Source organism: Netta rufina (genome assembly GCF_964035555.1).
Source record: "Netta rufina genome assembly, chromosome: 31".
NCBI lineage: Eukaryota > Metazoa > Chordata > Aves > Anseriformes > Anatidae > Netta > Netta rufina.
In genome coordinates this window covers 998,562-1,013,659 of record NC_140155.1, presented here as the reverse complement: position 1 = coordinate 1,013,659, position 15,098 = coordinate 998,562, and the positions used below count along the sequence as shown (strand labels likewise).

Sequence of the window (15,098 nt, the reverse complement as noted above, 5' to 3'; positions counted from 1 at the left end):
GGTATTGGAACAAAATTGAGATCATCCTTTGGGCCACAGCTGAGAGGGTAGTAGGGATCTGCAGGACATCCAAGTAGCACAAAACCAGAAGTAATTTCCTCCAGCAGCGAGGCCATACTTTCCCCTAATAATGTCATTGCTAGGTAACACATGACTCCAGCTCATGAGAACACCTTTAATTCGGAGATGGGTGTCTGGTAACAGCCATTCTGTGGAATGAACCACCACAGAGGGTCCTTTTTGGCTACCACGACAGCACAGTTCAGCTAGCACCAACCAGTGTCACTTGAGATGCCCTCAGTCACCCCAGACACTCTCAGGGGCTGGTATGTCCGATATAGGGTCTGTAAGAGATGCATGCTCCCTTGGAAAAAAAGCAGCTAAAGGCCCTGGATACCCCAGGTCATCTCTGATGGCCTCAGGCATTGAATTTGACTCCAAGGTCTCCATCAGCTGCTTGTAGCTGAGGCCTGAAGCGCTCAATTCAGCTGCTCCTACACAGACAATTGCCACTGGAGATACCTCCAGGCGTGTGACACAGCTGCAGAGATAAAATGTGACACAGAGGAGACCTGGAGTGACACAAATGACACCATATCTTCTACCCCTCCTGCCACCATGGTCATCATCTGTCCTCCAAATGCCAGCCCTCAAGTTCTTGTTCATCCAGAGTTCACCCATTGCTCTACAGTTAGGGGCAAAGGGACAATATTGCTATAATGCACATCAAACAGGTGCTTTATTAATGCAACAGCTTCAGTGTCCCACCAAGCTTTAAACGGTGAAGGACATTCTCTCCCTGCTGTCTCAGTCAAGGAGTGCCATTTCTGCTACCCCTCCTAGCCCCAACCATCACATTCAGCCCACTCCCACAGCCACACCATCCACCCAACCTCCTGAGGGCTGCTTGGGCAGCGCCTTCTCCAAGCTTTGCAGAAAGACAAGGACAGAGTTACGACCTCGCTTTCAATCAGCTCTCAGCAAAATACCTGGAAAGCCTGCAGTCAGCTGCAGGGCTGGGGAAAGGGCAGACCTAGCATGCGCTGCAGTGACGGATGCCCTGCACACACCTGCACAAACACTGCAGGCAGTCCCACAGCACGCAGCACCCCGGCAATAAGCCTGTGACAAGAAGGGACTGCAGTGGGCCACCCTGACACCCTGGAGACAGAGAAATGTGGATTCAGCAAGAGGATTCGGGGGCTGTGCTGGCACTTTGTGGGCATCTATTCCTAGGAACACGTATTGCTACTTTTAAGCAGTGTCTCCGTCCTCTGATCTCCTAACTACTGTGAAAATGTGAAGGTGATCTGGGTAGTAAATGCAAAGAGGCCAGAGCCCCTCCCAGTGCCTGTCTCCAAAGCTGAAATGGGAGGAAGCTGGGAAGCCCTGGGGTGAGGGAGAGGCCAGCCTGACCAGGAGGCCCATGACCCTCCTTACAGTGCATCCTCAAAAGTGCAAATCCAAAACAGAGCTTGCTGGAAAGTTTTTGCATTGATTATCTGCAGGACACGGGCTTTGAAGTGGTGAAATCCAGACCTGAGCCATATGCTAGCAGTAAGGACTCTGAGTTAGATACACCAGCTCCTGAGACTGTTAATCCCCCCCAAAAAAAACCCCTCTCCATCCACAAGGTCGCCAGGCTCATGCCAGAGGCTCAGAGGCAAGCAGGGATTCAGCCAGATGCCCCAGCAGGCTCAAAGAAGCAACGAGGCAAAGACATCGTTAAATAACTGTCCTGTAATTAGTGTGCAGAGTGCTGAGGAGCACACCTCCCCTCCTGCCCCCAGTGCTACAGGAACCATACAAAAGGGGGACAGGGTAGGACCAGGATCACCGGGAGTCCGAGGGTTGGCACCTCCAGGCCCACAGCGTGCAGGAAGGTGCCCGTGACACCGGGCCCCTCCAAGGCGGCTCAGATTGGAGGACGGGGCTTGCCTTTGCAAGGAAAGGTCCACGCACCACCCTCTGCCCAGCAGCAGGAGCAGCCATCAGTCAAAGAGAACAAATCCAGACTTCGGTGGCAGCAGCAGCTCGGGTGGCTCTCGACCTGGTGCTGTCGTCAGACGCGCTGGGCACGCACAGCATGGGAACGAGGAGGACCCAGCACTGGTTTTGTGTGCTCACCCCTTCCTCGTCCAGGTCCCACAAGCAGCTAGGAACAGCTCACAGCACGGGTTGTCCCTTGACAAGGCTCCCAAAGCAGATCACAGCATTTGCACCCCCCTCTTCTGCTCCCTACCTGCCTCACCGGCACCCTGGGGCAGAAAAGAGGGTTAGTGTTTCCAATCCGTGGTGGGCTCCTTCCTCCAGATGGGCTGGGAGAGGCAAGACAGTGGCTCCCAAAAGACACTCCACCACCAGCACAAATTGGGCAGCGCCTTCTCCTCCTTGCTCCAGCTCTCCCAGGGTCACCCTTCCACTCCCACCCCTTCCCCTGTGCCTTGAGGCCAAATTTTAAGTGAGAACACTCGATCTGCAGCCAGCACAACCCTGCCTCTGCTCCCTGCCCGGGGGGAGAACCAGGCTGCTGAACAGAGGCAGTGTGTGTGGTGCTGTACCAGCAAAGCGCCCGCGTGGCCCCTGCACAGCAGGGCGAAGGGCACTGCTTTCATCATTAACCTGATCGTCAGCAGCAGCGTGAAATATGGACGGGACACTTAACATTCATTAGGAGGACAGGGAGGTGCCTGCACACTGCTGTTCCCCACCATAATTTGCACTGATATACACCCCCCAAAAGATGGATGGGGCTCCTGCTGCAGGGCTCAGTCACAGGCAGCAGCGTTCCCCTATTTCGAGGGGCTCCCCAGGAACACTCAGCCTACACCTTGCACTCCAGGAAGGCAGCAGCGTGGCCCCAGAGCACCAGGCAGACATGCTGAAGGAGCCTGTTGGAGGGCCAGGCTGAGCTATGCTTACTGGGGTGACTAAATTAAGTCCTCTTTGCAGCACTGAGGGGAGAAGAAGCTTCCCTTAGCATCAGGCTTGCCACGGCCTGGCTGATGCTGCTCTTCAGAGCTCTGGACACTGGCTCTCAGCCGCACCGCAGCCTTGGCCAGCCCAGATCACCTCTGGAAGCCACCACGGCCTCCCAGCAGGCCTCGAAGTTGCCCATCGGTGGCGTGCCACAGGCTACAGCTCGCTGCCACCGGCCAGCCTGCAGCCAGCAGTGCTCATGGACGGCACGCCACCTCCCTGCGGGCAGCACCAGCTGGGAGACAGGATCCTAAACCTCAGAGCTCAGTTAGGACCCCTGTGGGATCACCTCTCTGGGAGGAGTACGGGGAGAACGGCACATGTCAGGGTTTGGCAGAGAAAAGCCATGCAGCTGAAGCCCTGCTGGGTTCGGGCTCGGGAGAAGAGCTGCAGCAGCACCCACTTTTTGGGCTCCTCTCCAGGGACGCTGCAGCAGTCCCCTGCACACCTATGGGAACACGTGCTGCGGCGGGCCGGCCTGGGGCTCGTCTGTTGCTGCAGGCATGCTTGCAGCACACTCGCTTATGGCTGTGGGCTTCTTGGCCTCAAAATGCTTGCGCTGCGCACGCTGCCCTGGGGCTCAGCCGTCGCGGTGCACGCGCTGGTGCTGCAGCAGGTTGGACGGGTGAGCGAAGCCTTTGTCGCAGACGCTGCACTTGTAGGGGGTCTCGCCCGTGTGCACCTTCTCGTGCACAGCCAGGTAGGCCAGGTCCTTGAAGAACTTGTGGCAGAAGCTGCATTTGTAGGGCCGCTCCTGGCTGTGCACGCGGTGGTGCTGCAGCAGCAAGGAGGGCCGGGCGAAGGCTTTACCGCACGCCTCGCATTTGTAGGGCCGCTCCCCGGTGTGCGCCCGCTCGTGGATCACCAGGTAGGACGACTGCTTGAAGGCCTTCCCACAGGTTTTGCAGACAAAGGGGCGCTCGCCCGTGTGCACGCGTTCGTGGGAGGAGAGGGCGTTGGACTGCTTGAAGCCCTTGCCGCAGAGCGGGCAGACGAAGGGGCGGTCGCCCGTGTGGACACGCTCGTGCACCTTGAGGCTGTGCCCGTAGGTGAACTTCTTGCCGCAGACGCCGCAGACGTGGGGCTTGTCGTCGCAGTGCTGCCGCTGGTGCAGGAGGAGGGCGTTGGAGGTGGGGAAGTCCTTCCCGCAGTCGGCGCACTTGAAGGGCTTCTCGGTGCAGTGGGTGAGCGTGTGGCGCTGCAGCTCGTAGGGCGTCTTGAAGCTCTTGTCGCAGCAGGCGCAGTGGAAGGGCCGCTCGCCCGTGTGGATGCGCCGGTGCTCCTGGAGGTTGGAGGAGCGCTTGAAGCGCTTGCCGCAGAGCTCGCAGCGGAAGGGCCGCTCCTCCGTGTGCACCAGCCGGTGGCTCTTGAAGTCCGAGTGGCGCTTGAAGGAGGCCTCGCAGAGGTCGCAGCGGAAGGGGCGCTCCTCGTTGTGCACCACCTCGTGGCTGAAGAGCTCCCAGGCCCGCTTGAAGGCCTTCTCGCACACGCCGCACTGGAAGGGCTTCTCGTCCACGATCACCTCGCGGATCTCGAACTCGGCCCCGCTGCTGGCCACGCTCGCGCCCCGCTTCAGGTGGGGCGGCAGCACCACCGCCGCCTCCTCCAGCTCGCCCGCCGCGCTGCCCAGCACGAGTTTGGCGGTGGAGTAGATGCCGTGCTCGTCAATCAGCTGCACAAAGTCCGGCTTGGGACGGGCATCCCCGGGAAGAGGTGGCTCGGGGGAGCAGGACCGGGAACCTTTTCCCTCCTCCTCTTCTTCGCTGCTCTGGGGCACGAGGGGGGCCTCCTCCAGCCCGTTCTCCGAACGGCTTTTCTTCCGTCGGAAGTCGCCAGCCTGTCCCCAGATCAAGCGCAGCCTCTTTCCCCGGGAGGGCCCTGGCTCTTCAGCTCTCTCCCCAGGTCCTGGAGATGCCGGGGCCGGGCTCGATTTGGGCTTCAGGTAGAGCCGGTGCTTCCTCCGGAACGGCCTGCGCGGCTGCAGCTCCCCCGGTGCCTTGGGCTCGGGGCACGGGGCACCCCCCTCACCCTCTCCTGCCTTCTGGCTGGGGCTGTCCACATCCTGAGGGGCGAGGGAACCACGTCCTTGCCAGCAGCGTCCTGAACGGCGAGGAGAAACCTGCCTGTGCCGCTCTGGGGAGTCTCCCACCAGCTGTGCCCGGGGGGCGTCCTTCTCTGGAGTCTCCTCCTGCTCCTCACCTTCAGGCCCATCTTCGGAAACGCAGACACGCCGCAGGGAAAAGGGGGGCTCGCAGGCTGGAGAACCTGGCTGCTCTTCCATGGCTCCAGGCACCGGCTGCCAAGCCAGACAGGACCCTCTGCAAAAATCAGGAAGGGGAGAAGATAAGAGAGGTGACCCATCACCGGGCAGGACTTTACAAGAGGCACGGAGACAAAGACACGGGCTGAACAGCATGCAGGGAGGTGTGCCACATGAGCAGGGACTGCAGAGCTTGCGAAACCTGCGGTCAGCAATTCCTCTTTACCTTAGGGAAATCGAGTTGGCTGGGTGGCGCTGGAGGAACAACAGGGATCGATACTTCTTCGAAATCTTTTTACTGATTAACCTGTGATTAGCAACTGAACCAAACTGCTGGTGGTTATCCACTTGCACAGCCGACTGCCTGCTCACCCACAGCTACTCGGCTGGAGCAGTGGTTGAGAAGCCAGCCTCAGCCCTCTACCCAGCAGCTGGGGGTCGTACCAGCTCACCATCATCCCAGGCAGGGGTTTGGGAAGCTCTGTGCAGCCCTACAGCCTGTCTGCCACGAGTTTATCAGCTCCCGTGGATTCACCAGCACACTTTGTCTCCTGTTTGGGCAGTTTCCTGCCTTCTCAGCACAAACACCTCCTTTTTTTGGCCACTGTTTCTCTGGGCTCCATTCAAACCCATGGGTACCCCTCAAGCTTGTTCACAGAATTCACACAGAACTGGCCTTGTGACACTGGTGTGTGGCCAACAAGCCAGCCTTCAGCCTTGAAGTTGCTGCCCCAAAGGCCCTGTGGGGAGGAAAGCCTGGGGACAGAGGTCACAGGCACGCTGGCCAGCTCTGCCCTGCTCCGTAGAGGCACCAGGATCTGCCTCACACACCTCCTGAGCTGGATCTGCAATCCAAACCACGCATAGATCAGCTCAGACCTGACTGATAAAAAGGGAGGAAAACAAGGCTGAAGCGTGATCTGTCTCCTGGTACAGTGCAATCCTGAAACGCTGCATCAAATCACGCTTCAGAGTGGCTGACGCGCAGCAAGAGTGATCAGCTGAGACGAGGAGCTGCTCCTCACAGCCAATTTCAAACACCCAGCTTCACCTCTGAACTCCGAGGCAGGTGGCAGCAGCGGGCAGGTCCTCAGGAGCAACGCTTGGGCTTTTTAAGAGCATCTGAGCTCCACATCATGCAGAGGAGAGCATTTCTGCTGACCTAACACCAATGCCGAACGGCAACTGCTGCAAAACTAAACATGAAATCATCCCACAGGTCCCTTCCACTTCAGAATGGGCTCTACAGGCTTGAACAGAGAAGTAGCTACCAGGGAGTAACGAGCAGAAGAGGAGCTGAAGAAGGGAAAGACAGACGCTGAGAAGGCACTCGGTTAAAGTTTCCCCAGGCCTGATTACATTGCAGACAGCTGGTGCTGCTGAACCTGCAAGAACTGATACACTCCAGACACAAAGACTCTGCTGAATCTGTCCCAAGGCCACCAGCACGCGCTGGAACCAGCACCAGGTTGTGAAACTCAGGCCACATCCCCGAGGGATGAGCCCCTGTGCCCCTAACACTGCTGGGGACGGGGCTTCAGCCAGGCAACTGCAAGGGAAGGCAAAGGGCTGAGACATTAGCAGGCAGAGAATGCACCGTGTGAGGTTAAATGCTATTAATAACAGCACGATTCCACTTATAGCAAGAGCCTAATGAATAAAAGGTGCTCCGAGATCCACTGCTTATTATCTGTGCCTCCCGCCCCCACTCAATCTCAAGTTACAAAAAAAAAAAAAAAAAAGTCACAACAAAACTGAGTGGGTTTCAATGCAAGATTTGGTTTCATTGCCATAGAGAAAATATGATCAGCCTGAAGCTTTGTTAGTCCCTCACTCACAGCTGCAAACAAGGGTGGGCCTCAAAAGGGCAACTTGTGCTAGTTTAAGAAGGTAGCAAGCTGAAAAGAGGGGCAAAGAAGGTAGTTGTTAAATAGATCACACACAGCAAAGGGTGAAAGGGATGGGAATTTGAATGCATCAGAAGGTTAGAACCAAAGAAAGCCAGCGAAGGATGAAACCAGCAGAAATCTGTACCTAAGTGACCACTTTTTGTCTCCTGCTGAGACGGGTACGTACTAGTTGCTTCCCCCACCACGCAGGCAGTCCATCCCTCACTCTGTCGTGCACAAATAAGGCTGGAAGCAAGGATAAGGGCTCAGGACTGCCCTGCTCACCTTCTGGGATGGATCTGGACCTCCCTTTCAATCCCACAACTCCTGCTCTTGTATTGAGGCTTCAGGACCCACACACAAGACTTCGGGTTGAGTCCTCGGGGTGACCAGAAATCCCCCGAGCAGACTCTGAGCCCCGTAACCAACACCTACACTTACCTCTAGGTATTTAAAAAAAAAAAAAAAAAAAAAAAAAAAAAAGAAGGAATTGCTTGCTTGTGGAAGAAGAGATGTTGCAGAGTCCAGGCTGACCCAACACCATAAATTCACATAAGACAACAAACCACTGCTGCTGTGCCTCTGATTTTCTTACCCAGCACAGATGGGATGCAAAGCACAGAGTCCTAACGGGAAAAGGAACTCAGCAAGACACCGACTTACCCCGTGCTGCGAGGGATCCTCCTCCAGCAGTCGGTTTAAACCACGCGGTGTCGGAGAGGGCTGCTCTTGGTGGCACATGCGCATGGTCACAGCAGGAAACCTAGGGGGCCACACCAGGCAAGAGGTCACACACGGGTGTTTTGTGCACAGAGACAGCTGAATTTGACACAGTTTTATTGCCTGCCCCGAGCCCTGCCATCCCAGAGCCCACAGGGGTGTGGGGAAAGGACCGCGGGGCTGCACCAGGGCTCAGCCCAGCAGCACGGGAACGATTGCTGTGAAAATGATGATTTGTGACCAAGAGATTTCCACAGCCTTGGCCCAGAACTGGGGAGAGTTGAGGAGACCGCTCGTAATGCAGGAAGGGATGAAAATACCTGCTGGCCTAGAGAGCTGAAGAGACAGGATGGGGTGAAACAGACAGGGCAAGGTGAAAGAGAGCTTCTGAGTGCCAAGGCGGAGAAGATCTGGGGGTTAAAAGTGACTAAAAGCATCAAAATGCTGTGGGAGAGGAGTTCCCAGTGCAGGCAGCACTGACACCAAGCAAAGTCCTGGTGAAAAGCACTTGGGAGAAGATGGTGCAAAGCAGTTGAGAGTGGGAGAAGGAGCAGAGGGAGTCCTGGGACTGGTCAGGGGAACCTGTCCTACCCACGGCTATCTAACATCATCGAGCTGGTGCTGAGAAGGAAGAGCTAACTGCAGGCTATAAAGATAATCAAAGATAATGTCAGAGAACGGATACGTGTCAGAGAGGAAAAAGAACAGCTTAAGCTGAAGGATGGTGCTGGCATCAGAGTGAAGAGGCACAGTGCAGAGAGGGGTGAGAATCAGGATGAATTAGCTGCAGCTCGGTAGGAACAGCTGAGAAAAAAAATAAAATTCCTTTTTTCCCCCACTCCCCAAAGCAGCTGGAGCATTTCACTGCTCTGGCTGGAACCAAGATGCACTGCCAGCCCCACGGCACCACCTCAGGGAAGGGGCAGGGTTAATTGAGGCAGAGAGGCGAGCTTGGCAGCCCCTGTGGGGGTCTTTCCTCAGGACCTCCCCCACCCCAGTGGGCAGTCAGCTCGAAGTGAGCTCCGTCAGCTCGCTGCCTGCCCCCCTGGCATTACAACCAGACCCTCCCTGTTCTCATCCCCTTCCCCCAGTACCAACACAGCCCCGCAGGACGCTTTGGCATGGAAAGAACCTTAAAAGCCATTTAATTTCACCCCTCTGCCCTGGGCAGGGACCCCTCCCACCAACCCAGGCTGCCCAGAGCCCCATCCAGCCTGGCCTTGAACATTCCTATGGACGGGGCAGCCACAATTCCCTGGGCAGCCTCCTACAGTGCCCCGCCACCCCCTAAGCAATGATTTTTTTCCTTACACCTAACCCAAATCTAATTTTTTTTTTTTTTACTTTAAAGCCATTCCCCTTGCCCTATCCCCACACCCCTAACACCGAAGCCCCCTCAGGCACGGGCAGGCCGCTCCCAGCTCTCCCCGGACCCTCTCCGGCCTCAACGCCCCCAGCTTCGGCGGAGCAGGGCCACGGCCCCCTGCCCACCACCTTGGCACCCCCGGTACCCCCCAATCCCCCCGGTACCCCCCAGCCCCTCCCAAACCCGCACGGGCCCTCCCCGCCCCCCCCCCCCCGGGCCTCACCTCGGGGCCGCCCCCGCCGGGCCCCGCCGCCGCCGCCCCTCACATCCGGCCGGTGCCGCCTCCCCCGCCGCCGCTTCCGGCCGCGCGCCGCGCCGCGGGGAACGTCACTTCCGGCGGCGGCAGCGGCGGCGGAGCGGGGGCGGGAACGGAGAGGGAGGGAGGGGGAGAGCAGCGGGGAGAGGGGAGCATGCGCAGAGCGCGCGGCAGAGAGGGGAGAGGCAGCGCATGCGCAGAGCGTGGAGAGGGGACGGGAGGGAGGTGGCGCATGCGCAGTTAGCGTAGCGCGTAGTGTGTGTGGGGGGGGGGCGTATAAAGCCACAGGGTGATGGAGGATGGGGGGGGACCTCCTGGATCACCCAGTCCAACCCCTGACCTGACGCCAACCAGCCCTCCACTAAAACACAGCACTAAGCACTACACCTTAACGTCTTCTAAAGACCTCCGGGGGTGGTGGCTGCACCACCTCCCTGGGCAGCCCATCCCCATGCCTCACAACCCCTTCGTTAAACAAGTTCTTCCTAATATCCAACCTAAACCTCAAATTTAGCCCGTTCCCCCTCGTCCTGTCACCAGTGGGAGAATAAACCAACCCCCACCTTGCTGCAGCCTCCCTTAAGGTATCTATTAACGCCACAGATAGAAGAATGGGGGCTTGCTTAATCGCATTGATGCTTTCTAAATAAAACAATCGTAATTATTAAAGCCAGGAACAGAAGAATATCATTAAAATAGGTATTGCTGAGTGTCTTTGCTTACTACTGTGCAGATTAACGGAAACAAGGGGTCTCGGGGCCCCTCACAGAGGACGTTTCCTGGCAAAAATAGGGAACCCATCTCAAAAACCAGCTGAGACTGACCCTGTGGTTTGGACGAGAGCCAAGGAGCAGCTGAGTCTGCACAAAAGCAGGGGGTCAGCCAGGGGTGATGAAAAGGAGTTATTGGCCTTCATCCCCACGACTCCCCCCCACCCAAATAAAACAACCAGCAGAAGGCATCGCGCAGGCGCAGACAGGAGGAGTTTATGGAAATGACTTCTTGGAGCTAATTTTAATACAAAGCGGGGATAGGTTATGAATATGTATAGGCTTATTGGGAAACTTCATGCATATGTAACTCTTTGCTGCATGATAACCAAAGCAAGTCACCGCGTTAGGGTGCGTGTGTCTTTGGGAGCTATCCCACATGCGCCTGGCGCCGAAATAAACCACATACCTACTTTATAACTCATTTGCTTTGAGTTGTAGAGTTCTTCCATGAATCACTGTCACCAGGCACGTGGGAGAATAGACCGACCCCCACCTCGCTACAGCCTCCTTTAAGGTACCTGCAGAGAGCGATAAGGTTGCCCCTGAGCCTCCTTTCCTCCAGGCTGAACAACCTCAGCTCCCTCATCCACTCCTCGTAGGACTTGTTCTCCAGACCCCTCACCAGCTTCGTTGCCCTTCTCTGGATTCTCCTGAGCACCTCGATGTCCTTCTTGTAGCAAGGGGCCCAAAACTGAACACAGTACTCGAGGTGCGGCCTCACCAGAGCCGAGTCCAGGGGGACGATCACTTCCCTAGCCCTACTGGCCACACTGCTTCTTATACAAGCCAGGATGCTGTTGGCCTTCTTGGCCACCTGAGCACGCTGCTGGCTCATATTCAGCCGACTATCGACCAATACTCCCAGGCATGCGCCGTCAGACATGTGGGGGGGCAGTGGGGACATGCATGAGCATGGCACACGTGTGTGTGGGATATTGTGTGTGGGATATGTGTTTGTGGGTAATGCATGTGTGTGGCAATGATGTGCAGGAGGACACGTGTGGAACATGTGTGTGTGGGACATGTTTGTGGGGTGTGTGGGTCACACATGTGTGTGGGACATGTGTGGGACATATTTGGGACATGTATGTATGGGACACATGTGTGGGATATGTTTGTGGGGCACACGTGTGTGGGATGTGTATGTAGGATGTGTGTGTGCGGGACACACGTGGGACATGTTTGGGGGGACACGTGTGTGGAACATGCGTGTGTGGGACGTGTGTGTGGGATGTGTGAGTGTGGGACACTCATCTGTGGGACATGTGTGTAGGACATGTATGTAGGGGATGTGTGTGGGACACGTATGGGGGACACGTGTGTGTGGGATGCGTCTGGGAAATGGGGACATGCATGTGTGGGACACGTGTGTGTGGGATGAGTATGTGTGGGTAGCACGTGTGTGGCGGGGATGTTCAGGAGGATGCATGTGGGACATGTTGGATGTGCATGTGTGGGACACGTGTGCATGGCGGGGATCTGCAGGAGGATGTGTGTGTTGGACATGGGTGTGTGGGGGACACGTGTGTGTGGGACATGCATGTGCATGGCAGGGATGTGCAGCACCACAAATGTGTGTTAAATACATGTGCATGTGGTAGAGACGTGCCTGGAGCACGTGTGTGTATGGAACACGTGTGTGCAAGGCACGGACGTGTTTGGAGCACATGTTTGTGTGTCTCTGCAATTCCTGGTGCTCGGGGATTTCCAAGCAAGCCCATGTTCGTTCCACGCGGAAGCTCTGCGAGCTGTTTTAACCCCCAGCGAGGTACTTTACCCTCCCGTCATAGTCTCAAAAGCCACCATAGCACACGGAAGACGGAGTAAAGAAATACAGAAACGAGTGACTGCAGGGAGTGCGTGCCAGCTGCCTGGCAGCCAGCCTTGAAATCACAACAAATCGCCCCAAATTCCTGCAACCTGCCCCTGCTGCAGCCCCAGCAGCAGCTCCTGGAGCAGCTGGGTGTTTAGTTTGTCGGCTGTGACTCACTGTAGGAAAAGCTGGTTTCAGATGTCACCAGGACAGAATTAACAGGAAAAAATATATATTGAAAAAAAAAATGTATTTTCCCATTCCTCCCCCGCCTCCCCTCCTTTTTCTGAAGGTTGTGCCAAGCAAGACGGATGTGCAGAGCTGAGGAACCACAATCCCAGCAGGTGGAGAAAGTGCCAGTGCACGTTATCAGGGGAATTCAGCACCGAAAAAAAGCCATTGTTCTCCCTCAGTCTGGACAAGAGATTTTATTTCAGGAAATGGAAATTGTGACGGCTGAAAACTTGAGATGCTGGAGCCCTCACTGCCTTCTTCCTTCTGCCTTGGTTATGATCAACCCCAAAAGCACGAAGGGCAGCTCTCAGAGAAATGTGTTGATTTATTTTTCTTCAGTATTTCCTAATTTCTCAGCTTTGGAGGATGGAGATCTGTAAAACTTCAGTGTGAAATCTGAAAATGATTTGTTTCTTGGGTTGCCTGCCCAGTTTGTCAACAGGCTTGGTGAAAAGGGCATGAAATCAGAGGAAACACAAAAATAAAACCAAACCTGCACACTTTGTGCAGAAACTGTTGGGTTCCCAACGTGGGGACGAAATTCCAGGACATGGAGCTTTGTCACTATTTTGGCAAGTAGGAGAAAGCTTGGGGGTGCCTGTCCTTGGAGATGTCCTTGGGGTGAGGAAAGCAGTTGGGTGTATACTTTGGCGGAGGCCCCCGCGTCTCCTCCACCAGCACCTTCAGGACGGCTTTGTTGTGGTTGGACATGGTGGCTGAGATGCTGTAGGTCCCATCGGACACAACGATGGAGGAGTTTTTTTTGTCCAGCACCTCCTTCCTGTAGGTTTGGGACTGGGATCGGTCCCCACGCATGGACCAGTAGAGGCTCTCCAGGCTCCCAGAGATGGTTGGCCCTTGGAAGATCTCCACCGCATACTGGTGGGCAAATATCATGTTGTTCCTAGGATTGTAGAACATCACCGCAAAGGAGAAGGGCTCCGAAACGTACAAGAGGGCTCCAGATACGCCCCAGGCGCTCAGGTGGCGTTTCACAAAGACGCACATCTCCCTGGACTGGGGGCTGATGAATGGTGATGGGGGAGTGAAGACATCACCGCTTTGGCAGAAATAGCTGTGGGGAGACCAGAAAGAGAGCTGTAACGTCAGGCTGGAAGGTTTCCACATCGCTCTCGAGTTAGCTGAAAGGAGACTACAGCGAGGTGGGATCGGTCTCTTCTCCTAGGCACCAAGAGAAAATGGCCTCAAGTTGCACCAGGGGAGGTTTAGGTTGGATATTAGGAAAAAATTCTTCACTGGAAGGGTTGTGAGGCACTGGAATGGGCTGCCTGGGGAAGTGGTGGAGTCACCACCCCCAGAGATCTTCAAAAAAGCCTGTAGACATAGAACTCAATAGCATGGTTTAGTGGTGGACTTTAGTACTAGGTTAAGGGTTGGACTACATAATCTTAGAGATGTTTTCCAACCTGATTCCGCGATTCTACATTTTATGATTCCCCATGCACGGGGCACTGCTGAGGAGCACCTCTGATATCTCCCAGGACAAGAGGGTGAGGCTGCAGGCACAGGTACAGGTTGCAGACACCCTCGTCCCCATCCCATCACCCCAGGCACTACAGCAAGGGCTCAGTGCTGGAGCAGGAAAGAGTGCAGGGCAGGAGGGAAGCCAAGGAATGACATCCCACAGCGACCAGGCTCAAAGGGTGGTGATCAGTGGTTGCAAAGTCCAGCTGGAGGCCAGGAACTAGCAGCGTACCCAAGGGGTCAGTACAGGGTCCGGCTTCATTAATGATCTGGATGATGGGGCAGATTATAGCAACACAAAACCCCAGGGGGTGGTGGATACACCAGAGGGTCACACTGTCATCCAGAGAGACTTGGGCAGGCTGGAGACGTGGGTGACAGGAACCTCATGAAGTTCAACAAGGAGAAGTGGAAGGTCCTGAAGCTGGGAGAAACAACCCCAGGCACCAGGAGGCACCCAGCTGGGAACCAGCTGGGAAGAAAAGGTTCTTTCCAGTGGCACCCAGTGACAGGACAAGAGGCAAGGGTCACAAACTGGAGGAGAGGTTCCCTTTGAGCATCTGAACATCATTTATGGTGACAGAGCACTGGCATGGGTTGCCCAGAGAGGTGGTGGAGGCTCCTTGGAGATATCCAACAGCTGTCGGGATGTGGTCCTGAGCAGCCTACTGTAGGTGACCCTGCTTGACATGGACAAAACAACCTCCAAAGGTCCCTCCGAACCTCAGCCCTTTCACCATTTTGTGATCCCAGACCCTGCAGCAAACGGTGGGGTGGGAGTGGATGGGCTGCCCTTTACCTCGGATAAACAAGCCCCAAGGAACCCGGGCATTTGTCCAGCCCTGTGTTTTCTCAGAGCTGAGCATTTTCTCTGCAAAGTGTGTGCTAACGAGGCTAACGAGGCTGTGGCAGTCCCCTCACCCTGTTGGCACCAGCCCAGGCTGTGGGTGCCTCTACCTCCCGTCTGCTTCCTTGTTCCCCCTGCAGCTTTTATGCAGCACTTTGTGCACACCAGGTTTTGCTGCTCTCAGATTCATGCCCAAGCTTTGGGGACGTTGTAAATCCGGGGGCTGGTGGGCACCGTACAAACCTGGGATTGCGGAGGGTCACGCTTGTCTTGTTGGTGATCTCAATTCCCACGCTCCGGGACTGGGGCACGCTGAGGAGGATCTCCTCGAGGTCTCTGTGCTTCTCCATGGGGTCAGGCTGCTGGTGCACAGAAAAGGACAGCCTAGAGGGGTTGGAAATCCAGAGGGAGAAGTGCAGTGGGGTTTGAGGGGCACAATCTGTCTTTGGGCAGGGTCCAGGCTGGAGCCAAGCCCC

General features: G+C 55.9%; 1 protein-coding gene across 1 annotated transcript; it reads right to left on the bottom strand.

Annotated features, from left to right (window-relative positions):
• Window positions 1-1,725: 1,725 nt before the first annotated feature.
• On the bottom strand, window positions 1,726-9,512 carry LOC311220292 (uncharacterized protein). The gene is made up of 2 exons (XM_084303792.1): window positions 9,438-9,512; window positions 1,726-5,297 (listed from the first exon to the last, which is right to left on the bottom strand). Exon 2 carries the CDS (start codon window positions 5,258-5,260, stop codon window positions 3,560-3,562), a length of 1,701 nt encoding a protein of 566 aa, XP_084159918.1. The 5' UTR covers window positions 5,261-5,297; window positions 9,438-9,512; the 3' UTR covers window positions 1,726-3,559.
• Window positions 9,513-15,098: the final 5,586 nt, after the last annotated feature.